Here is a 24,698-nt window from a genome sequence, read left to right as displayed (position 1 = left end):
CGTTCCACTGAAGTCATTGTACATGCACTACCATAAAACTCATGTGAAGGAGGAAGGCCCTCAGTGTCTTGTCAGTGCCACTGAACTGAGAAATCAAAATTCTTAGTTCTCGCTTTGCAAGGTCGATCCTCCTGCAGACCAGCTCCACCAGCAGGGTGCCATGATGCACTGATGCCTTGTGCAAATGAACAACCACATCCTCAAGTGCGCTGCCACTGCCGGCTTTTGTCAACATCACTATTTTCAGACACCATTTGGAGTTTAACTTACACAGATTGCAGGTGTAGGTCAACTAAAGTAGTGGTTCTTTGAATCAAAATAGGAGCTTTGGCTTCTGGCAAATGCAAATTTATCTGAAATGTTTCATGCATTTGAGACCAAATGTTGTGGTGCAAAACGTTAGCAATACATAAACCAGCTGTACATAACAAAACACAAATGATGGCACAGGTTATAGTTGTACTGGAACATGTAGACTATGATCACAGTATATGTAATTCATTTGGGTTGAATTTTGTTTAGACTGCGAAGAAAGGAATATTAAACCTCTACTTTAATAAGCATTGTCGGATCACCAGCCATGTAAGTTCAGAGCGTTCAAAATGTATAAGGTATGAGGATTAATGTGGTTCATGATGTCCATTGGAAGGTGAATGATTCACAAGGAGTGAATATTCCGCTCATTAAATCTAATGGGGTCATGTCAGTGGAAGCTAATATATTGTGAATTAGTATGTTTTATTAAAATATCTAAGAAAAGTGCATGTGGTAGTTGATATAATGCTATAGTGTACCTGCAGAACCATAGCAACATGCAAGTTTTAACTTTTGTTCGATTGCTACTTTAACTATTATTCCTTTCAGATAATTGATTTTCCAAGTGATATTTGCATGTTATTTTTCTGCCCAGATTTAGTTCTTAAAAACAAGTGTGTTTTCAAGAGGACAGTTTAGTGTAGGGAAATGAGCTACTTTCTACATTTGAAATTTAAATGTTTTGAAATTGTTAGGCAGGATTCTTAGTGGCTTAAAATTGGTCCTCACCTGAGAGAACAAAATGAAGCCTTGAGACTAAAGTTTAAGTAATCAGAGCAACCTTTGTCACATTACTGTAGCTTAATATTAGAGTGGCAAAAAAATCGATATCTTTTACATTGATGTAGTTCTGCAGGTGCCTGGTACCATTGTGCTAACTACAATATGTAAGTTTTACAAGGAATTACTAAAAACGAAACTGGTGATTTCCATTTCTCTGTATTTTATTATGTTCTGCTCTCCTGTGTACAAAGTGTCATTGCCACAGCACCTTAGAATGCTGATTACTTATAATAATTGTCCTTGTAATTTGCCTGGAAGATCCACTATTACTATCTTCCAAAATGAAAGCACCGAAATACTGAGCAGATTTTAGTCAAACCAAGTTTTTCATAAGTTTGAGGTCATATGCAGATGTATGGAAATGTTGTAAGGATCTTGTTACTGGATCAGTCAGGATTTTATGCCAAACGCTGAATATTAGGCTGAACTTCCTTATTGATTTAATCACAGCTATTGCAACTAGCAACTCATATTGTGTGGCTGTGTGTGTTTGTGTATACACACTGATTAATTTAGAATTAACTGAACTTAAAAATTACAGGATTAGATATTATAGTTACAGTGGTCATGTCATTTACTGCAGTCTTTTTGAATGCGAGTATGCAATCAGTTGGAAGTCTGACCTCCAAATAGATAATCCAAGCTCAGACAGGCTGCCACTCATTCATCCTCTGCAACAAAGTGATCAGGTATTGCTGAGACATCTCCTTAATGAAGTGATTTTGTTGCCATTTATCTGTGTGAAGGACAAAATGTACCAGGATTCTTGCTTAATGGTGGTGTCATTTTTTTTCAGTGTTTAAAAAAAAATCCAGCAACATAGAAGACTCAAACAAAATAGTCTACATGTTTAAATTATAAAGCTCTATAGGTCTGTAACATTTAGGTCTGTATTTAAAATCTCATGACATAAAACCATGATGTTACATCAGTTCACTAATAAAAGTAAATTCATAAAGATGATGCAATTAGTGCTGTACCATGTTTGGGATTTGAAATACTTTTATTACAGCTTTTTTTAATCCAAAAGTCTGATTTCTTTCAAGTATGTACCAGGGGTTTTCTGAATACAGTTTGCGAGGGGCTTTACTTGTTTTCCAGGATATTCCCAATGCATCCGTGAGCATATTCCCGGTCTTGCTCTCCAACAGAATATGCAGATGGGAAGGCTGTGTGACATACTGGGTATGTTATGAGCTGTTGGCTGCCTGTTTTTTGATCGTTATTTGCCCATAGTTGTGAGTGATAGGGAATGACCAATGAGGACTTTCTTTTTGTATTAATGTTAAATATAGAGAACATATAAGCTCAGAAGTAATTTATCTGCTATGGCATTTGCTCTTGTCCACGTTATTCATAAGAACACACTGATTCTTTCCGACTCCGTGATAAGGTAAAGCAGCCTCATCCTGTGGCATGCTGAGCACCACAAACGATCAGAAGTGTTTAGTGTTCTACAAAATTAGGTAGCTAATTCTGCTAGTGTTCATTCAGGCTCATATGGAGAGAAAGATGTGCTAGAAAAGAGCAAGCCCTTATTTAAACCTTATTTTTTAATTGGCAAACAAGGCAAAAGGCATACATTAAAAAGTTTTTCCTAGAATGACAGTCCTCTTTTAAGCAAAGCAGTGAAAAATATTATTTGTCAATGACCAACTTCATTGGCTCCCTGGAATGACATACTTTACATGATTCATGTATATTTCAGTATCATTATTATTTTATAAATGCCATTTAGTAAGTTTGTAACAAAAATATATTAGATCCAGAAATTTACAGTTGCCTAAAATAATAACGTAATTGCCTTTATATATTATCTCGGCACTAATATTGTTTTTCCACAGTACATTCTTAGTACAGTTTTATTTTTTTCATTTTTTAACATAGATTTTTTTTTCTCTAACATGATAGTTAGAAACTTAAAGGGACAAAGTCAACATGTTATACAGGCATTCTTTATCACTTTAAAATCTGTGAACGTGAAAATTGGTTCTACTGTAAAATGTAAAATAGACCATGAGTAAGATACAAACTAGTCAAATATTAACTAAATTATTAACTAGATCAGAAGCTTTACCTGTGCCTGGCAGAAGAGCATTGATATTTACCATATTGGTTTTCTTTTTCTTTAGAATACCCCCGGATTTCCTTGCTTGTTGTGACCTGCTATTAGCTAATCTGTCTCTGGAGCCTCACTGTGTCCAAAACAGACTTGTATATCTCTTTATAGGGCAGTGCTAGGAGTAGTAAAATGTGTTGCAGCATTTTATTCTACAAATTCACTTGAGCTTTTCAATTTTTGACGGTGCAGTCCATTCAGCATTATAGCCGACATTGGCGAGTAGTCTTTTTGCACCCTAGCCAGTAAATTTTTAGGCTCATTTTGCAAGTCTGAGTAAATGCCTAAAAGCAATAGAGTATTGACTAACAGTTCTAATGAACTGTTCTTTTAATTAGGTTAAAAACTTATATGGTAATGAACTGTATTAAATAAAGGCTCTGTCGGGGCTTCAGGTACAGGACTGATTGTCAGATGCTGTACTACTAAAATGCTTCAGTTGAGATTCTGGCCTTACATTTTTAATGTGGGTTGTTTGCCTGTAGCAGTATGGCAAAACAAAGTAAATGAGTGGGATATCTTATTCCTTTATAACGTTAGGCTCAGGGTTTCCTTAGTCCAATACTTGCTTTGCTTTTGATTCACTCATATGTAATAGCAGTTGTCCCTGGCACTTTCAGGGCTCTTGTTCCCGTGCCCAGTAAAGACAATGAAAGACTTCGTACTGATTTCAGCAGGAGTTGGATCAAAATCTAGGAGTGCTTTTTGGCAGCGTATTCTATTGATGTTGCAAGGCCCATTAATGCATTAGCTCATCTATTAATGTTAATATTTTAGAAGAGCAGAGTAGTTAAAATTTTCCAAAACAGCATATATTAAAGGCTTTCACTTTCTTGTCTCTAAGTGTTTGTGTATACGCTGTCTTTCAGCTCAAGTTGTTTTACATGCAGAAAAACAGATTTTCACACTGTGGTATTTAACTAGCTAATCTGCACACTCACGTGCTCAGCAATAGTTATTAATTGTATCCTACCGTGAGCTTTTATGTGGACAGGACAAGAATAGGAACAGGCCATGCAAAATCCAGGCAGCATATGAAATTGAAATTTCATCAGCTTTCTAAACTTAATAGCTCAGTTTTATAATTTACTGAAGTTAATGGGATATATTTTTAAAGTAGTGTGCAATTCCCATTGATGTTAATGTGAGTTGCGCATATAAATCCCCCTGCAACACTTTCAAAATTCTGCCCCCAATATGTTCTGCAGACTGAATTCCGAAAACTAGCTGTTTCTTTGGGTTGCTGACCTGTCTTCAGAGAAATGCTGAAGCACAGAAAAAGCCGTTAAACTACTAAGATTTGGGAATTACAGATCTCATTTTTATTTCCAGTGCTCTTTTAGGGAAGCTGTTAGCAAATGATCAGGAATTATCAGATTGCTGTTCTGAATGGAGTCTACCTTTCTCCCAATAATGAACATTGTGCCCCTTTGTTTTAGATGCCAACGTGGACGTCATCTACATCTGCCCCCTTCATCTGAGTGAGGAGTTACTGCAGTATTACAATAAACTCCTGGGTCTGCAGGCAGCTGTTAGATCTGGGAAGCCTGAGGACATGGGTGACCTGCAGGACAGGTTCAAAATTCTCACCCCTGAAGCTATAAACAGCTTCCCTGTGAGTTTGTCTTCTAATTACTACAGCTTGAGGGATGCAGTAAAATTAAATTGGAAATTTTATAACTTGTAACGCTCTGGTACACATCAGTGAAATATTATTGCAAGTTTAAGGGCTTTACTGATTAGACTACTAGTTAGAGCATTGGAAATAAATATCCCGGTTTAGCTTTATAGACTTAGTTGAGATAGTCCTATATTGGCTATTTGTAGACCACTGTCCCTTCTTACTATATGCTTGGGACTGGGAACTTGATAGATCTGTATCTCAAAGCAAATCATAGTAATAAACCATTCTTATTACTCAAACTTTATCTCTGGGTAGCCCAGCATTCAATCATTCATGCGTTTGTAGTGTTTCTTGTAACTAAATCCAATGCAGAACTTCTTAAAGAACAGAACTTAAAATTACTTGGGTTAGGTAATACGGAAATATTCGTTCCAAGCCTGTCAAGTCAGTTTTAAATCCATGTGCTAAAACATGGTCTAAAAAGAGACCTTAATGAATATAAACTACATGCAGTGTTTCTGGAAATACTGCAGTGCAGTGAAGTTTCTTTACAGTGGAGAATAATTTTATATTGTAAATATTAAGTCCACAGTGTCTTAGCTGAGATTTTATTTTTATGAAATATTGTGGTACGTTTATATTTCTAGGGTCTATGCTTGAAGCCCTGCTCCTGTTTTCGATATATATTAATAATGCTCTTCTAGGTATTTTGTTGAACAGGTATTTGTTATACCATATACTGATTGAAACTGATGGCTTCAGAAGGTCAAGAAGCTTTTTGTATTTCATAAATGTGTTCATTTTCAAATGTAGTTCTATAGTAGCGTACTGTTCAGCAAAACACTTGCATATATGCATGAATCCATTTCTGTTGAAATAGTCTGAAAACACGTATGTGAGAAAAGTGCTTAGCTCTTTTGCTGTATAGGAAGGGATCCCTGAGTCAGAGCTGTCTGATAGTTTTGCCATAGTTAAAATGAATTCTGTAGATATGAATATGTTCTGTTTTCTCTGAAGTTGGAGAAAAGCATCAAGATGATATTTGTGTGTTTAGGAGCTGGCTTTCCTTTAGTATTGTCCTTTTATCTGAATAGTGGAAACCTACAAGAATCACAGCTGCCTGTGCTGGGCCTTCACCTTGTAAAGTAAAATTATTGGGATGCTAAATCCTTGATAAATACCAGTGATATATTTTTTTCTTTTTAAATTGCGCTTTGACAATTGTAGCTGTTTTGTCTCTGAATACTGGGTTATTTTTGCAGTACTAACTACCAAATATTGGAAGCTTTAAGAAGCCTTCTACATAAAACATGCTAAAAATATAATCTAAAACACATCGTGTTATGGATCAAAGATGTGCTGCTAAACATGGACAGGCTGTCCAGGAATGTAAAATGTCTTTCATGGATGATTTTGGTCATGGTGATTTGGCTGTAGTTTTAATGTAAAAGTAGGTTGTTTTCAGGCATGCATCTCTTGTGTATAGCCTTCACTCTTCCAATTTCTGTTGAAATATTCCAAAGTTTCTTTTCCAGAAGGAAAAGAAGAGCAAACAGCTTTGTGAAAATTTGCTCTTGTGATGAGCAAACAGCTTTGTGAAAATTTATTATGCAGCTATGATTTACTGGGAAATGTTTACATGCTCTGATGTAGGGAGCTAACCTTAGTTACAAGGGCTACATGGTTCTTCCATGGATATGGATCTTGCCACTCACCCAGTAGTGGAATGCTGAGAAGTGTGTTAGTGCCAAGTGCCATCAGAAAGAATGGGCAATCACAGGTTTTACATGATACCAGGTTGAGGTATACCCTTGGCTGTTCAGTGTGGTGCACCTGTTTATATGCAAAATCCTCAAACTACCTTGTTTTCATTAAGCATATGTTCTTTACCATCTATTACCTAATGTGTCCAAGAAATGTGTCTTTTGTGTGGAGAAAAATCTGTACTCGTAACTGATCCTAGTCACCCATTGGCTTCAGTGACCGTGGATTTAGCTGTCATTTTGTCTGTGTAAGGGTTAGAGCTTTACAGGTTCTTTTTAAGCATCTTTCGTCTGGGTTATTTAATAAAAAGTTTTTGTTGTACCTAATGTATCTAAATTTATTCCTAATATATGGAAGTGTGGCTTGAAGGCCAGCTTAGCAGGCTCCTTTGAGCAATTTTAGAAGCACAAATCAGCCCTGGCCAGTTTCCTAGCTATTTTGATGGAACTGGATGGAAGGAAAATCTGTGGAGAAGACACCCAGACGCAGGTAGACCTGTGCTCGTTGGCATCTGAAGAGGGGAGGCAGAGGGAGACTGTGAGAAAAGGGTGTCCATATACCATTGTCCTTAGGCAGTTGCTAGCTATTAGAATGAACTCTTGTGACTCAGTGCATCCAGGTGCAATGTGAAACACTTCTAACAAAGGGTTACACTATCCTGATTCTCAGCTAGCAGCATATCAAAACAGCATAGTGGTAGCTTTGCTCATCATGATGAGGCTGATGCCAAGGTCAGCTTCTCTGATCTTGAGAAGTTTAAAAAAAAAAAAAACAACCAAAAACCAACAGCTTGAGAACCAAGAACTAGCCTTTTGGTTAACCTACTAACCACTATTCTGTGCAGTGTCGTGCTGGAATTCTGAGGATTGCTCCGTTCTCCTGCTTTTACCTGCTTTCACTTGCACTACTATATATCATGGCAGCTATACCACTCTCAAAGCAGGAATGAACTAGATTTTACAGCCTGTTTCCTGCACTCCTTAATTAACTGTAAAATCCATTATTGAGAGACACAAAGCAAATCTCGTCCCTACATCACCACTCGTGGCCCCAGGGAGCAAGTGACCGGGGCTGGAAATTGATCCTGTTCTCTACATGGCAGAACTCTGCCATGAGACCAACAAAACGGGCTATCTCCCTCCTTTTATACCAGTGCTCAAGAGAAAGGAAACAAATTAATCAGAACATTAAGAGTCTCAGTTTTAAAACTGATGGAAGGAAAAAGACTCCAGGAAACTTGTTTGTTGTTCTTTTTGCCCTTAATTCTGTGACTCCCCTTTTTCCTACTAGAACTTTGAAGAGTATCTCATTTCTCTGACTTCTATCCTCCCTCTCTTTGCAGTATGTCTGACTCCTTTACAGAGAGACTTGGGCATTTTTTGGAACTCTGTGTTTGGTATGAGAAAGCACTGAGGAATTGACAAAAGGGGATTCCTTTTGTCTACTTCCAGGGGCTTTCCCCCATCTCCTTATCCACCATTGTCCCCATCTGTCGTGGTTTAACCTCAGCTGGCAACTGAGCACCACAGTCGCTCACTCACTCTCCTCCCCCCTTCCCGGTGGGATGGTGGAGAGAATCAGAAGAGTAAAACTCATGGGTTGAGATAAGAACAGTTTAATAATTGAAATAAAGTAAAATAGTAATAATAATAATAGAATATACAAAGCAAGTGATGCATGATGCAATTGCTCACCACCCACCGACCGATGCCCGAGCAGTGCCCCCTCCCCCCGGAAGTGTAATCAGGATTTATACTTTAGTCCCTGTGAAGGAGCATCCAGGACTTTGAAGGAAAATATTATGGGTTCTCCAGTCCTGGAAATCCCCAGCAAATCCAGTATTTAGGCTAACCTGAAAAGGAATACTTTCCTGACTAGGGCCTAAATCAGATGAAATCTCAATGTGAAGATGATTTTCTTCTTGTTACGATTATGATTTGTTTATGGCAATCTATTGCAGTGGATGTCTCTTGTACTATTTCTGCATGATGTCCATCCCTATCTGTCTCAACCTCAGTGCACCTCTATCTATACCTTCAGAAAGATAATCGGGTTATCTGCAGACCATGCATAGGATATGTTGTAGATAATATTTTTGAGGTTTCACCTGCCATGACTAACATTCTTAGTTTAAATTTAGAAGTTATAGCATCTGTCATGAACAGCTTGTTCAGCAACAGATTTTCTTTTTTTAGAAGAAATGAAAAATTCCTCCCCAAAAGTTGAAACCCTTGTACTTTAAACAACAAAAATACTACCCTCTCCTTGAGTACTCTGCAGTTGCATTTACAGTAGCTATCAGAACCACTGTGTAATGGAAATGTATATCCCCAGTAATTTAATGTGATCAGTGAAAGCTTTTGTAAATCAAAGTGGTTTATTCTCAGAGAATCACTTAAAATACTGCTGAACTGTACGGTGAAATACATTCCCTGCTATAGGGGTTTTTCTTCATTTTTGTATTGATTTTTAGGAGCTTTAGAGTTAAACCATGCCAGAAGTGTTGCTGAGATGAATCACTATTATCCAAAGGCCACCAGCCTCTCTGCCGACTGACAGAAGGATAATTCCGCATGGATCAAATAAATACAGATGTGTAGTAATTAGTTCTATTCCCAGTGAGCCCATTTCCAACACGCTAAAGATGTGCACGATTATGGAGCCTCACCCCAACAGCTTTTATCAATTTAAACCGCTAAGCTACAGGATAGGTCATAACCCAGCCTGCTATTAATAATGTATTTATTGTGTGCAACATTATAAATTAGGTTCATGGAATAGAAAAGAACACCTTTTAACAAGAATAATGTTATCTTTATACAGAAGCATCACATGTGCCTAGCCACTCAGCTGAAGTACAGTCCCAAGACGATCAAAAGAATAAAAATTCTTATCCAGAGCAAAGATGCCTACATTATTGGAGGGGTTCCCCACAAAGATGATTTAGCAGTGGCTGACATGCTAAATGTGCCTATATTAGGCTCGGTGCCAGAAGTGGCTCATCTCTATAGTACCAAGTCTGGAAGTAAACGAATTTTTACCAGTGCTTGTGTGCCAACCCCTCCTGGAGAATCTGACATCTACAACAATGAACAGGTAAGCAGGATGTGGTCTGGGATGTGTCAAGGTGCAGATGTCTGTTTTCACTTGATAGGATGCAAACTTTGTACAATTGCAATGACTGCATTGATTAGACCCTAACTGGGTTTGATTAAATCATGTATGAGGTTGGGTTCTTTTTTGGCTCTATCTGACCAATTAAATGCAATTTGTATCCTAGTCAGGAGGTAATACAATTGTTCTGGTATTCTTCATGGTTTTTCTTGAGAACATATAAGGGCGTTTGGTCCAGTTATTTCAAACAGTTTGTGTTGCTGCTGTCATGAAGTCATGGATGAAGTCATGGCCTCAATGAGATTAATAGGAGTTCTACCAGTGACTGAAAATAGAACAGGGATTTCTGGGAAAATTAAGTATTTGATGAAGGGAAAATTTCTTCCACTTAGGAAGTCAGCCTATTGAAATGGAGGTTCACTGAGCATATCTGCAACTGAAGTTTTACCTTGTATCCGGCTTATCGTTGCTAAATTCACCTATCTTGTTAGTATGACCAGTAAGAAAAGTAAAGGATATTACTAAACTAAAATTACAAGGCACAAGAGTCTTCTGTACTGTGTTCAGTTTATATATGTTTCATTTTTTAAAAAAAATATTTTTATGGTGGTGCTACATCTCATACAGGAAAATAATCAGTGCCGTGGTTTGTAGGTATTCCTACTTCTTAGAGAGGGTATTCACATTACTTTGTTTTTTATTAATGACCTTTAACACTGAAGACAATCTAAGCTACACAAATACATTGCAACTTCTATAGTAGATAATAAATATATGATCAATGATCTGAAAAACAACTGTGATTTATTGTTAAATAATTTATGTGAATCTAATACTTTTGATTCGTACTACAGTGTTACGGAATTTCTACTTCTGTTGTTTGCTTGTATGAAATATTGACATTTTAGGTTAAATAATCAAAGCAAGGTGACGCTATGTTAAAGCACGATTCAATTTTCACTTAAAGATAGCACATAATTCTTTGATTGGTACAGTCCTTACAATCTTATTGATCCTTTTCACTACTGTGTCATCAGGAAAACCACATTTATGCGATTCTCAAAAGCCACAAATAATAGCATCTGGAACACACATGTAATTGTATTTTAGGTCAACGTTAAAAAAAAGAAACAAACGTCCCAAAAATTACCATGTAAAAATGTAGAAGGCTCTAGCCAACGCAACAAGATCTGATAATACTTTTGCCAGGTTCAAAGGCATTTGCAGTTTCTAAGAAGCTAATTGCATCCTACACCAGCTGGGCAAAAGGCATTTTAAAGCCATTTAAATCTGTGTACATACACAAATAAATAATTAGCATTTTTATAAAGCCTGCCTGGTAACTCCTTTGTACATTTATAACCATATAATGTACTCTCCAGTAGGAAAATTTCACAGATGTTTTGGCTGGTGTTAGAATCTGGCACAATTGTTTCTCAGATTTTGCAAATAGTCTAGTCCATCCCATGTTGTTCCCTGTCGCAAATATTTATTGAGCGGTACTGATTATCCAAAACCTAAGATCCTGATCAGACCAAAAAGCCTGGACAGGCAAATTTCTCTCTGCAAAATACAGCTTCACCGACTGCAAAAGGTGCTCAGTTGCTGTTTGGTAGTCTGCACAAGTGGACTCAAGTACAGGATGAAAGCCATAGATTCTTCATCAAAAAATGTTTAAGGTTGCTTTCACTACATATCCAAGATAACTGTAACAACACAAGCATCTCTAAGAAAAAGAAACTGTATTTAGAAAATAAATTTCAAGTCCAAATATTAGAGAACTGGAAGTCTGAATTGAGGAACAATTTAATATTGTCATAGTGCAAAATATCTTTGTGTCGTTGCTCCACAGATGATTAGTGCTCTCAGTCAGCTGATCCTTGACAACATGGAAGTGCGGCGTTGGTTGTTTAAAGTGAATGATGAATCTGGAGGAAATGGCACTGCCTATTGTGATATTATTTTGCATTTGAAATGCTATCACTGGGTTCAAAAGGAACGTCAGAGATACAGCCCTGAGATATGGAGTAAGAAGTGGGCACATGTAAGTAATGTGGGAGGAGGATGGTGTCTTGTTTGTTGTCATGGCTTCTTAATAGTCCACTGGAGTTCTTCCTCACAGTAAATCTTTTCTGAGCTTTCATTTTAAGACATTAGTAAGAATTGATATTACAGAGTCCAGACTAGCTTGTACAAAGTAGTAGGTAACAGTAATTCAAATAAAACAGTTAAATATTCCAAAATATAAATGAATCCCTGTCATCCAACTGTGGAATAAGTTGGGTGTCGTAACACTTCATTCATATGCAATAATGTGCAAATTTTACACAGTGATTTTATCCAAAGTGAGGACATGTATAAATGAAAATATATAGGCAGTAGACCCTTACATCTACATACAAACTTGGAATTACTGGAACAAAAGTGTTGGACTAATATAGTTGAACAATACTAATCAATTTGAAATCACATACAAACTGATCATTTTTTAATCTGTTTTTCTAAGGATTATTTTTTCTGTACATTTTTCCTCACTAATAACTTTTAAGCCTGTTAGCAATTTTCAGCTGTATAAGACAGAACAGTTGAGGTTTCGGAGATCATTAGACTCCTGCATGTTTCATTACAGTGGGTCTTTAGGTAAGGAGAGAGATCCTATAAATACTTAACTGAGGGAAACAGTATAGCATGAACTCATGCACTAGTAGATTCCTAAGAATCCACATGATTGAGAGAGGCTGTAAGATGATACATTTCAACTGCAGAAAAATCCATATGAAACTAGACTTCATTAGTTCTGGCATTCTGAGAACTATTTGTAATTTAAATATTCATTGGTATTTAAATGTGTTAATTTCAATAAGCATTTGATATTTCCGTATATGGTGCCAAATTCATTCCTAATGTAATGGTTTTAAAGCCAGAAGGAATGTATCCAGAAAGAATTGTTTAATTCACATAAACTACTCATTACAGCTCTTTTGATTTTTTTTTTAATTCAATCTAAACTGTTCTGAAATTTTTGATTGAATTATATTGTATATTACAATTTCAAATTGTGCTGATTACAGTTCTGTTGCATTTGACAACTACAAAATAATTCCACGTTATAAAATAGAGCTTATCATATAAAGCTGAAGGGCTAGTTTCTCTGATCTGCTAAAGATCCCTCACTCTACGCCAGTCAAGCAGTATAAAGTAGAGCACTGGAGAGCCACCCCAGTGGAAGCATTGTCTGGCTACTGAGCTCTCTGGGACATAAAGCTAACAATATATCCAGATCCTGCTCCCACCATCTGAGTCAGTGGGGCAGAAGACATGATTCACCAGGTCTAGTTCTTTGCTGGTATAAATTCCCTATGTAAGTGGTATTACCTAGTGTTAGTATTAGTGTTCCTGTTTCTGTGCCTTTTTAATTCTTTCGTGGCTAAGTGACTCTGCATAAAGGACATAGTGATAGCTGGCTTTCTTTGGTTTCCCTTTTATACTGTATTTACGTTGAGCTTTGATGCAACCAGGAATCAACCCGTTAGAAGCCCTTAAACATAAACATTTGTTGGAAGTTGGAAAATACATACAGAATAACATATTTGAGCTAACTTCCTAAAGTCAGCAGGCAAGCTTCCATAAATCCAGACCAGTATTAAAGTGGGCTTTGGCAAAGCGTGAAACTTACTGCCATTTTGAACGTCTTGTTTGAATATGTGTGTTCAAATTTTTCTGCCTTCTGAGTTTAGCTCTCTTTTGTAGAACGGGAGACCTTTATTATATATAATGAATTGCAGTCTCCACTGAGTATTACCATTGAGAGCAGAGGATTAAAATCATCCTTTGTTAAGGAATACCATTGTAATGATACACATTTAAACATCAAAGCATTAGTTTATGAGCACAGGCATGCTTTAATGTCCTATTACAGTATGTAGACCTGTTTCTTTTGATAATGAAGACATTGTGTCATTGGCATAGGCTGCCACATACAAAACGTATGCTGGCAGGTTATTAAAAAATTCAGCTTCTTGATGAAAGACTATCCTGCAGGCTAAGAGTACAGTGAAAAGACTCTCCGTTCTGGTAGAATTATTAGAAATGAGAATATGACTGTAAGCACTAAATTATGTTAATACTTACAAATAGCATCATTTGCATAGCAGTTTAAGACACGATACCCAGATTTTCCTCATTGGTATGTAGTAGGCAACAGCCTTAAAAATAATGTAGTTTGTGAGTTTGAACTGTGTAAAAATCTATTCAATCTAAAAATGAGACTGATTTTAGATTCCTCATTTCAAACATAACATTGGGCAAACAAAAGTGCAGGACAGGATTATCAATGTATTTTACCTTGTTAACTTAATGCAGCATCTGAGTTATCTGAACAATTATTTTGCTACTGCATAAAGGGTAGAATTCACAAACTATGCTGAATGTCTCTGTAAGGCCTTCATCCTACTGTGCACTGCTGAAGTCTGTCAGCATATAAAAAATTTCATCCTGAGGCCCAGATTCTAATGATTTTCAATATCAAGAGAACTGCTGCCTCCACAAGTGCACATCTGGCAATTGTGAGGCCATTTATGGAGATATTCTCCAGTGTGAAAGAGAATATTGGGATCTGGCCCCAGTTATGTGCAAAAACATCAGTAAGTACTGAGACACCTTAGCAGTTTAATTGTATCTTGCAATGTGAATGAAATGACTATTGTAGGGAGCAAATAAATGCACAGATTTTTAACTGTTTAACATATGCATGTAAGGCATGTATGCTGTGTGAAATGCTCTTATGCCATTCTATAATGATTTTCCAACATATTTTCTGTACCAATTCAAGCTTCAGTTAGTCCGCGCATAGCAAAAAATGTAGTTCTGCTACTACTCGAGTAAGTGAAAAAACAATAGGACAATTGCATGAGGGCCTGTTTGGAATGTCTAGAGAAAGATACCCATAATACTTATTAATATATGGTATTCCAAAGTATGTTAAGAAGCTGGGTATCTCACTCCTGTTGAAAGTCAGCAGTTCAGTTTTTGGAAAATCTCGCCTATACTTATATGGACTCTTGCTGGGAGACTGTATAAATTCATGGAAGAGAAAACTATTAACTATTATTGCTGATGCAATCTCTGGCTTAGAGGGATTCTGAGCTGCAAATTGTTGGAGGCTGGGAGAGTATCTGGGGAATGGATATGCTTGCTCTGTTTTCATACTTTCCTGGGCATCCACTTGTGACCACTGTCAGAGGCAAGATTCGGGGCTAAGCAGACCTTATACAGCCATACTTTCACGACCGTGAAGAAAGATGCTCAGATGCCCACTCAGAATTCAAGCTGAAGTGATCTACAAAGTATATGTTAATGCCTTTTGTTTGTTTTTTGACCAGACCCCAGCCTGTCAAAGTCTGCGATGCCTCCTGGTCTCTGACTTCGAATCTTGGGACTCAAAACTGCCACCTCAAACTCATGATGCTTGCAGCCCTCTTCCCTTTTAGAGGAAGGATAGCATCACCTTCCTGTTAGTGTTGCCTTTTTTGTTCTTTTAACAGTCGTCCTTTTATGTAAAATAATACAGGAGTATGCAGAGATCCTGCCCGCTTGTATAACTACAGAACTAAATAGTTAATCTAGTGATATAGATACTTAATAGTCAAATTAATTTTAGAATTAACTTTTATTGCACTGTGAGACTTAATTAACCACCAGGACCAGCAACATGATGTGAGTTTTACCTATCAGCAATCCTAAAGATAACAAAGGTCAGACTGAAGACAAAAAAAGGGATAAATGTGGCGATAAAGAAAAGAGCTGAAAATACAAGAATAGAACAAGACACAGAAAAACAAGCAACAAATATTCTCTCAATAAGCCATTATAATTGGCCGTAGCTACACAACCATTTCAAAATTCTCCATTAGATATCTGTTGTAGAAGAAAAAAGCTATTTAATGCGCTTGGGCAGCCTACTGTTTTAAATGTTAGAGTGTTTGAATCTTACTGCCTCTAGTTGTGTCACAGTATTTTGTCACGGTTTCTTTTCCTTATAGACTATATCTTGGTTAATTCACTAAAATATGTAAGAAGAAATCAAAATCTTTTCAAAAGGTGACAAATCTGGAAAATCCAACTTTTGGTCTGAGTTGCATAAAGCAATATTCAGACACTGGTTGCTGGATTTTGCACTGATTGCTATTGGAAAATTACAGTTTCAAAGGCCAAGATAAAATGCTGCAAAATGCTGGCTGTTCCTTTACATTTTTTTGGTCAATTTTCAAAAGTGCTGTAATAAGTAGTTAGATAAACTTTGTGATTATCTGAAAAAGAAGGAATAGTGGTGAGATTTTTAACTGGTTGAGTGAATTGCATTCACTATAAGAAACCTGAAGCTTACATACCACGTCTTGTTTCTTTACTGAAGTAAGGAATTCAGAGTAAAGAGCATATGTTTACAAACAGGTCAAAATAAAACCAACCGTAATACTGTCAAAGACGTAATTTTAGAAAAATGGCATTGCCAGCACGCTATCGTTTCTGACTGTCTTTGAATACAATATAGCTTCCTAACACTGCTTTTTTCCTTTCTCATTTTCACCACTGATCACCTTTTGTAATGCCACCAGCTTTGTTCTAGGCCAACGCTACAAATATTACTGAAACCGGAACAAATTGCAAGCAAATGAATTGGTCTTAGTATAACACCTAAAGTCTACCGAGGGGGTTCTTAAGCAAGTAGTCTTTGCTGCTGCTCTTATTGTACACATGCAGTTGCAGGTGTGGTAATTTTTTCAGCCTGAAGAGGGCCAGAAACATTGACAGATACACAGAAGATGCATTTACAGCATTTTGACAGGCTTTTAAAATTTCTTGTAACTGATATGATGTTTAGTAGGAAAAGAGAAAGAACCCAAAGAGTTAAGGAGGAACTGAATTACTGATAAAGCAATACAGTTGCAGGTTGTTTCCTAGTATGCGCAGTGCTTTGTCAACAATATATCCTAAATAGTTTAAATATTCACTGTATCTGCAGACTGTCGTGTTCTTATTCAGCTTATTAATATATCTGTGTAGCTGCCATAGTGATGTTTCAGGTGATTCTTAAATCCTAAGTAAAATAAAGCATGATAATTGTATCCCTTGGTTAAATTAAAGCCATGATATCCATTCCTAAGACTTGCAATAATCAGATATGCAAGCTGTTGGTTTGTATGTCCTATTGATTTAATATGCTTCTAATCAGTACATAAAGCTATAGGCCTGCAGTGTTAATTTTTCATATGCTTACAAAGTACCCTTTGATTTTCTGTCACGCGTTAATTACAGCGTTTTGCCATTAAATAGGAAGCTTTGTGTAAACTAATTACTAGGTAATCATTGTCTACCGCAAGCGTGCTGTTTGTACCTTTTATTTTATTCTAAAAATGCACAGATCTCGCAGTCTGGAACCACTATACCTTCCAGCCATTAGCTCTCACTAATTCATAGCATTATTGTGTTAAGATTGTAGGAGTTGTAATTGTTGTGGTATCAGTGCTGTTAATTACCGGAGTAAACAGTTGAAATGGTGCCAAGGTCTATTGTACAAGGCAGAGAAAAGGAGGTTTAAATGTTACTTCCACCATCTGGGGACTGGAGTAGAGGCAAATGCTAGAAAACAGCAGTGAGGCAATATCAGAACTTCAGCTCCAGGGTTTTAGGCCATATGGATCCAGAATATTTTGAATCAATTGAATTTAAGTGCCAGTTTGTAGCAATAACAGTGTGGAAGGAGAGGATAAAGCAAGAGTACTAAAGAAATCTGAAATCTGTTAATGTTATCGCATCCAATAAAATGCCTGCTTGGATTATTTTAAAAATGTTTATTTTGCTAAAATCCAAAAAGTAACACATAGGCAAGTCTAAGAATAAAAGAAGTTTAACTGTGTGTTGTTTGTGAAACGCAATGCAGGTTTTGTCTGACAATTCCTTTAGTGTTACAGCTCAGCAATTTAGATAAAATTCCTGGGAAGTGACTGTGGATTATCTATATGATGTCTTTTTTTTCTTTTTGAAATCACATTTTTGGAATTCATTAGATGCCTTTCTTTAGAGATACAAGCCAGAAAGGAGGGCAGGTGAACAAAAGTGAAGAAAATTTATAGAGATTGAACTAGAGGAAAATAAATTAATTAGGAATATTTTTAGTCTGAGGGCATCTGAATTGTTTGTGCATTTGCAGAGATCTCATTAAAATACAGAAAAGATGCATTAAAATATTACTTATCTCATTTGGTATGAGGATTAACATCCCAATGTCCTGAACTTACAAATGTTGCACTTGAAATAAACATTTTTTTTTAAGAGACATTTTTGAAGTTTATGACAATTATGGTACATTTTCTTCGCTCTGAAGGTAGATGTGGGGAACCTTGAAACATGAAGGCTGCAACTTCGCAAAAGACACGCTTTTCTGCATAAAATAGCAATGCACATGGAGTATTTTTTTGGAGTAAGAAAGCAAACTATTTAATAAAATTGTTCTAATCTCAAATTAACACGCTGTGCATAAACATGCAGAATTATTTGACAAACTTGTAGAGCTTTCAAGATCCTCTTTCTGTCTGATTTTTGGTAGCACAGGCTGTAGTGATTTCATATTTGATTTCCCTGCATATATTGTTTTCCGAGATGACATCTACGAAAAGGGATCTCGCAGCACATTACTGTTGCCAGTTTAGGAGTGTTCAGAGGAAATAGAAAGGATCTCTCTTTCTATAAAATCCTGGTTTGTTTATTTTTTATTGGTCTGTTAGCAGATGTTGAAGTAGTTCGGGGCACAATATAAACATGCGCTTTTCAATAGGGGTATGGTAAGTAGCGAAGTATACAATGAAACAAGCAATTGGGAGGGGGTTTTTTGACTAGGCCAGTGGGGTTTTTTGCTTTTTTTTTATTTGTATGTGTATGTAGTTGAATTTAGAATTAAAAGAAGTGCTTGATCTTTATATATTGAAATCCTCAGCGTGCAGAGTGACAGCATGAGCCAGAAGAGAAAACCATGGCCCCATGTGGTGTGAAAAAAGGAACAGCAGTTTAAGTGCTGCAAAGTTGAAAGAGAACTAACCTCCTTGTTCTTGTAGTCAAGGAAAGTGGCTGTTTTGTGCTTTTGTATTGAAGCATAGCATATGTGCCTCAGTTTGACAAAAAGCCTCTTGAGTCAAAGCAACCCTAGTCCTGTGTGCTGATCCAAAGCGAAGGCCGTGATAATGAGGGACGGGCTCTCAGGAAGCAGTGAGTAGATAATACTACATAAGTGGAGAATTCTGTGCACTGTTTTCGCCATTCTACTTAATGCAAGTCGCAGCCACGGTGAATCGCTTGCCATACAGCTGAAATGGGCCATTAGCTATCAGGGAAAATTGTCTTTGCTACTTTCAGCAGATGGAGCAAATATTTTACAAAGCAATTTTACATACGAAAAACATTTGTGTTTCTTGGTAATGATGGCTGGTTTACATGATGTTACCTTCTATCAGAACTACTTTTCCAGCTCGTGGAAGGCAAAATTGGCACTTTTTAATTTTGAAATTTGCAGTTAACAATTAAATGCCTGGGCTTTAAATCAGGTTGCAAGCTTTAAGTAGATAGGGTATTCAGTGTATCACTTCCAAAAACGTTTCAATTTTTATAAACCTCTCAAATTGTTTTGTTCAGTGTGGTAGATTGTGGTTCTGGCCAGCATGTACATGTCTGAATTAAGAAAAATGTCAAATCAGTTCAGTTTGCAAAATAGGAAATAATGAAAGTTATTTGGACGGTCAGACAGCAGTCACTGGACTCTTCCAATATTGCCACGTTTGCTGGTGCCGCTGAGAACATAAGACTAAGCCAGGCTGGACCAATTCACGTCAAGGCAGCTGGAATAAGTTATCAGAGCTCTACTGATCGCCATATAAAGGATATACTGCATAAATGGTATGAATTGTCATAGTGCCATTGAAGTGGCATAAATTGCCATAGCTTCATTGACTTCAGCACAGATGTGGCAGTTTGTATTGCTGAGGATCTGTCTGCTGATTTTATTCTTCTCTGGCCCAGTCAGCTTTACTTATTTGGAGTTAACTTTCTTCACTCTATTTGCTTGCAAGGTCGGAATAATTTCCTTTCAATCTGATTTTTAGCTAAAAAGCCCTAGGTCTTTCTCATGCATTCTGCTCTGCAGCCTCTTTCTCTCCCCAGGTCTTTCTTCCTATTTCTATGTCTATTTCTTCTTTCTATTTATTTACTTCTCTTCTCAACAGGCTTTTCTTTGCTGACTGATCTGTCTCGAGTAGATTTCCTACCAGTGCCTTCAACATATGCCACATTTGGTCCTAATTTTTTGTTGCAACTGCCATTCTAAGAAAGCTTTTCAAGATTCAGCTAGCAGAAGGGTGAGAAATTATTTTATATTTAGGGGAGAAAAGGTGTATTTTTTTTTTATGCTTATTCATTGTCATAAAAAGGTGCAAACCAGATTTGGATAGATTTAAAGATTTCTACATGACGTAAACAGTATTTAGGCTGCTCCTTTTTTACTGGTACTAAGAAACATCAGCTGAAAGATTTGAACAAATGCTCCCTGTTTCCATTGAGCCTATGATTCTGAACTGTTTTGGGCCACATCAAGAGGTAAAACATTGGTAAGCTCTGCTGGAGATACCGTCCAATTTAAATGAAATTAGCCTACCGAGCACTGATCCTTTTAAAAGGTTTGACTTCATGACTGAATGTTGGATCCGGGCTTGAATTTGCCTACTAAAACTCCCTAGAATCAGGATTATTGCCTTTTTAGAGCTTACAGTTGCAAAAAAACTTCAACTAGAATTCCAGGTGCTGATCCTTAAAAAGCAGTTGCCTGACTCCCTTCTGTGCACACCTTGATTATCTAGGCATTACTTGTTAAAAGCACTGTTACATTGGGTTTGATCTCACAAGAAGATTTTTCAGATTTTCTTGAATTAGTTATTTCTTTAAAAGCCCCTGTCGTCTTTCTGTAAGGCGACTGGTTTTGATGCACGCATCCTTCACAGTCAGCAAGTACTGAGGGTGCTTTGAACTGCAAGACGCCTCTGAGCCGGGTGCTGTGCACCTGCATTGCCCTAATGGATGTTCTGAGTTCATCCTGTGTTCATGTCCCCTTCAAATGCTATTTGACCTTATTTAAGTAAGCAACACTGGGTCTGTCGAGGAAGTATCATAACAGTCTTGCCTGTCTAATGTCCATCATACGCACAGAGAGTAGTAGCATATGATGTTATATACATATATATATATATATGAGGTGAATTGGAGACTCCGTGTCTTACCAGCAGCCTCCATTTGTGAGCCAGGTAAGTGTGCCCTTCGGTACACTTCAAAGTTTGGAAGTTCTGCTTGACTTTGCAGCCAGTTTAGGGAGGTTTCTTTCACAGCCATGTGTGATCCTTGAAAACAACTCTGTCTAAAAGGAGATACAACTATCCCCAGCACTGTTCCATGGACCTGGCGCAGCTGCCCTCATGCCTCTCGGAATTGTTGCAATGGAAAATTGTGTCCCAGTTCACATGCCCATAGTTTAATTTTTACTTATACAAGCTTGGTCACAGCACTTTCAAATGCTTCTACACATCCAGCAGGGATTATTGGTTTTTTCCCCCTATAATTTATCAAAAGCTTTCAGGCAGCCATTGCATACCTCTTCTTTTGTTTGTTTGTTTTTTTATTTCTGTTTAAATTGCACAATAGCCAAAGTCGTTAGATCTCAGGGATGAGACTCTGTGATGGAGGTATCATGGAATGCACTGACAGGTGCAAACTGATTTGTAGGTCAGCAACTCCATGACATCCATCATGGCTCAGATCCTCTCTCCAAAGCTGCGTTTATTTTCACTGTGCAACGAACCACCTGATCTTGTGACTTCTTGGCTTAGCAATATTTCAACACAAATACAAACCAAGACAAGGCCAACTGATATTTGCTCACTGCGCTGTTGTTTTAGTCAGCTGAGCTATCAAAAAATCTAAATTTCTTCTTACAAATTGTGAGGAAATGAGCGGTGTAAGACCTGAATCTGGGTAAATTGTGAACTTGGATCTCACGTTTTACATGGTCCTTTGTTTTTTGCCATAAGGTTAAGGTCGTGCTGCTTAGTATATTGATATACTGACTAAAACCATTTTTAATGTTTTTTCTGAGATGTTTAAAGTCAACAACATACTTTTCTCCGTAGTATATTATAGGAGCCCACATAGGCCAGATCAGCATCATTATCTAAGCACCTCAATATTTTTAAAGGCATTTTTTTCTCAATTCCATGTGAGGTAGGGACAGCAATTGGCCCCCTTTCATGGCTGGACAGCTGAGGCACAGACAGAAAGTCACTTTCCTGAAGTCTCACAGGCAGACTGCATTCAGGAACAAGATATATCTAGCTCTCCTATATGCAAAGTTGATACCCTAGTCATTGGCCCATCCTCCTTCTCCTCATTCTGGTAGATAAATCACAGTAAGCTGATTTTTAATTCATATCTTTGGTTACGTCACATCATGCGCTTCATGACAAAGCCCATCTCTTCAAACTCACTGGTCTGGAAAAATAGATTTTTATTTTTTTTTCCCTATTTAAATGTTACCATAAGGTTTCATCATGTTCCTCCAGAGCTCAATATGATTGAAGCTTAGGACATTGCCAAGATCAGAGGACGGTTGGTCATCTTCTGAAGCACGGGATGCTGGAGAGAGAGGATGTAAAACAGAAGCAGAGAGACCCAGGGGAAGCAGGCAAATGCTTATGAAGCAGCAAGAAAAGGAGCCTGAAGCAATAGAGTCAGGGTCCTTGCACTTTATATGCTTGTGTACTTTTGGGACATTTTTGAACAGTAAAAGCAATGCAGTTAGTTTCTGTATTTAATGGGGTTGTTTTGTGTGTGTGATAATATAGTAAAGAATTTGAAACTAGGAAAAAGCTAGTTTATCTCCTATAGTATGACTAATCGAATTCTACCAAAGACAGAGGCGCAAATACACTAGTGAATTTATGTTACGGATTGGAGAGTGTAAAAGGATGTCTCCGGCTTTAGAAATGCTTTTGGTTGATTATTCCTCTTTTTCTTTTTTTTTTTTTTATAAAAGAATGGTCTTTGGGCAGAAATACAGGACAGCTTTTACCTTTGCAATTATAAATTCATTTGCATATAATGTGTTGAGTTACATATATTAAAAAGTTAGTAATAATGTGAGAGAATAAGGTTTTTCTAACACTTTTTCTTCAGTGTCAAAAACCACATGAAAGACATGAAGTATTAAGTAACAATACAGTACTGGATAAGTTTCTTCTACCGTAGCGGGCTGAGGCATATTTTTAAGTATACATGCAAAGGGTTTTTTTGTGAGTTTTTTCTCATGTCCAAAGTAAAGCTGCTTTATCTGCAAAAATAATCTGTTCTTTCCGTGAATTTATGTTACGGATCGGAGAGTGTAAAAGGATGTCTCCGGCTTTAGAAATGCTTTTGGTTGATTATTCCTCTTTTTCTTTTTTTTTTTTTTCTTTTTTAAATAACTAAAGGGTGTTTGGGTTGATATAACAGCTTAAACATATAATCAGTAAAACTATTTCTGGCATATGTGACTATTTCAATATGCTCAGTTTCAAAATATAAACAATGTAGAAGTTAGTGACTGCTGGTATTGATCCCTAAGCGGTTACCAAGTGCTTAGCATTTTCAGTTGCCAGATCACATTATTGATATAAATTATAATGAAATAGATGCTATACTGAAGGTGGGGATCGTCTTTCAGAGAAGGACAGTTTTCAATAGGAGGGAAGAGTAGTAAGTAGAAAAATTAAAAAAGGCTTCCTGACTGTGGGTAAACAGTAAAGTTACCCAATTTTTTTTTTTTTTTTTTTTTTGCCTGTTGGAGGCCTGGTTTTTAATCACCCCACAAGCAGTTTTCATTTCTGTAGTAAAATTGCTTGTGGTTCTATTTAATTTGTTTCTGCAGGAGCCAGCTTTGGTGAAGATCTCCCAGGAGCTGACGGGCCTTTTAGCACCACGTACACAGCCAGTCAATGAGAAACGATTCCCTACATGGGAAAAATTCCTCCAAACATTTCTTAGTCAAGGTAAATAAGACTGCAAAGTCGCTGTTAAGTGTTATAAGGAGTAATTATACCATATTGTATGCCATATTCTTGTTAATCTTGGGCCCATTTAAATATTTATCTTTTTATTTCTCCATTATGCTTCAAATGTTCATTTACGAATGAATTATAGGCAACTATTCTATCATTCATATGTCCTGTCCAAGCATTTAACCTATATTAATCCTTGAGTACCTTTCTCACATGATTCTTAATAAGCACCAACTCCTTAATCCTGGGTTACTGTACTGGAGGTTGTCACATTTGGCGAAAGGGCTTTAGGGAATGCTAGCATGTGAGTTTGCATGTAGGTAAATGTGAGAATATTTCATCTTTGTTAGGTGTTGGTGAGCAAACATCTGCAAGACTTGCTTTTCCTTCCCATAGGACCAGGAAGGGAGCTATATGTAAACTCTGGATGCTACATGCATACATTGCATAAAGTCAATGCGCTCATAACCTTTAACTGGCTTGGAAAGGAGCTGAGCTTTCTCCCAGTTTTTTGCCTTCCAGGCAGGTGGTGTTGCCACTGAGGATCAGTAATGCAATGCCGTATTGTCCCTTACGGTACGTTGGCACAGACTCCTCGTTAGACCATTGCTGTGCTCTTTCTTGCCCTCCAACCAAAGGAATATGAACAAGTTCTAATCTGATAGCTGGATAGTTTTGTTTGCGTGGTGTCAAGTCCTTGGCAGGGCTTCTTGCATTAAACCCACTCATGGCACCTTTGGATCAAAGCTGGCCAGTACCCAACTGGCGTAGAGCTCAGAAGTGAGCCCATGTTTGTCCGTAAGAGGCAGTGCAGATAAAACCCTTGTCTCATCACTGCAAATCAGCGTATCTGTGA

General features: G+C 37.2%; 1 protein-coding gene across 1 annotated transcript in view; it reads left to right on the top strand.

The window, feature by feature from the left end:
* The window catches only part of IQCH (IQ motif containing H), a 79,295-nt gene that overhangs the window by 31,226 nt on the left and 23,371 nt on the right, over window positions 1-24,698 (top strand). Inside the window, exons 12-16 of the mRNA XM_019472370.1 lie at window positions 2,250-2,283; window positions 4,657-4,832; window positions 9,429-9,701; window positions 11,572-11,763; window positions 23,713-23,833. Of these exons, the coding sequence (XP_019327915.1) occupies window positions 2,250-2,283; window positions 4,657-4,832; window positions 9,429-9,701; window positions 11,572-11,763; window positions 23,713-23,833 (796 nt within the window). The remainder of the gene's footprint in view (window positions 1-2,249; window positions 2,284-4,656; window positions 4,833-9,428; window positions 9,702-11,571; window positions 11,764-23,712; window positions 23,834-24,698) is intronic.

Source organism: Aptenodytes forsteri, unplaced genomic scaffold (assembly GCF_000699145.1).
Source record: "Aptenodytes forsteri isolate BGI_AS27 unplaced genomic scaffold, ASM69914v1 Scaffold83, whole genome shotgun sequence".
NCBI lineage: Eukaryota > Metazoa > Chordata > Aves > Sphenisciformes > Spheniscidae > Aptenodytes > Aptenodytes forsteri.
This window is presented reverse-complemented; position numbering and strand designations above follow the sequence as displayed.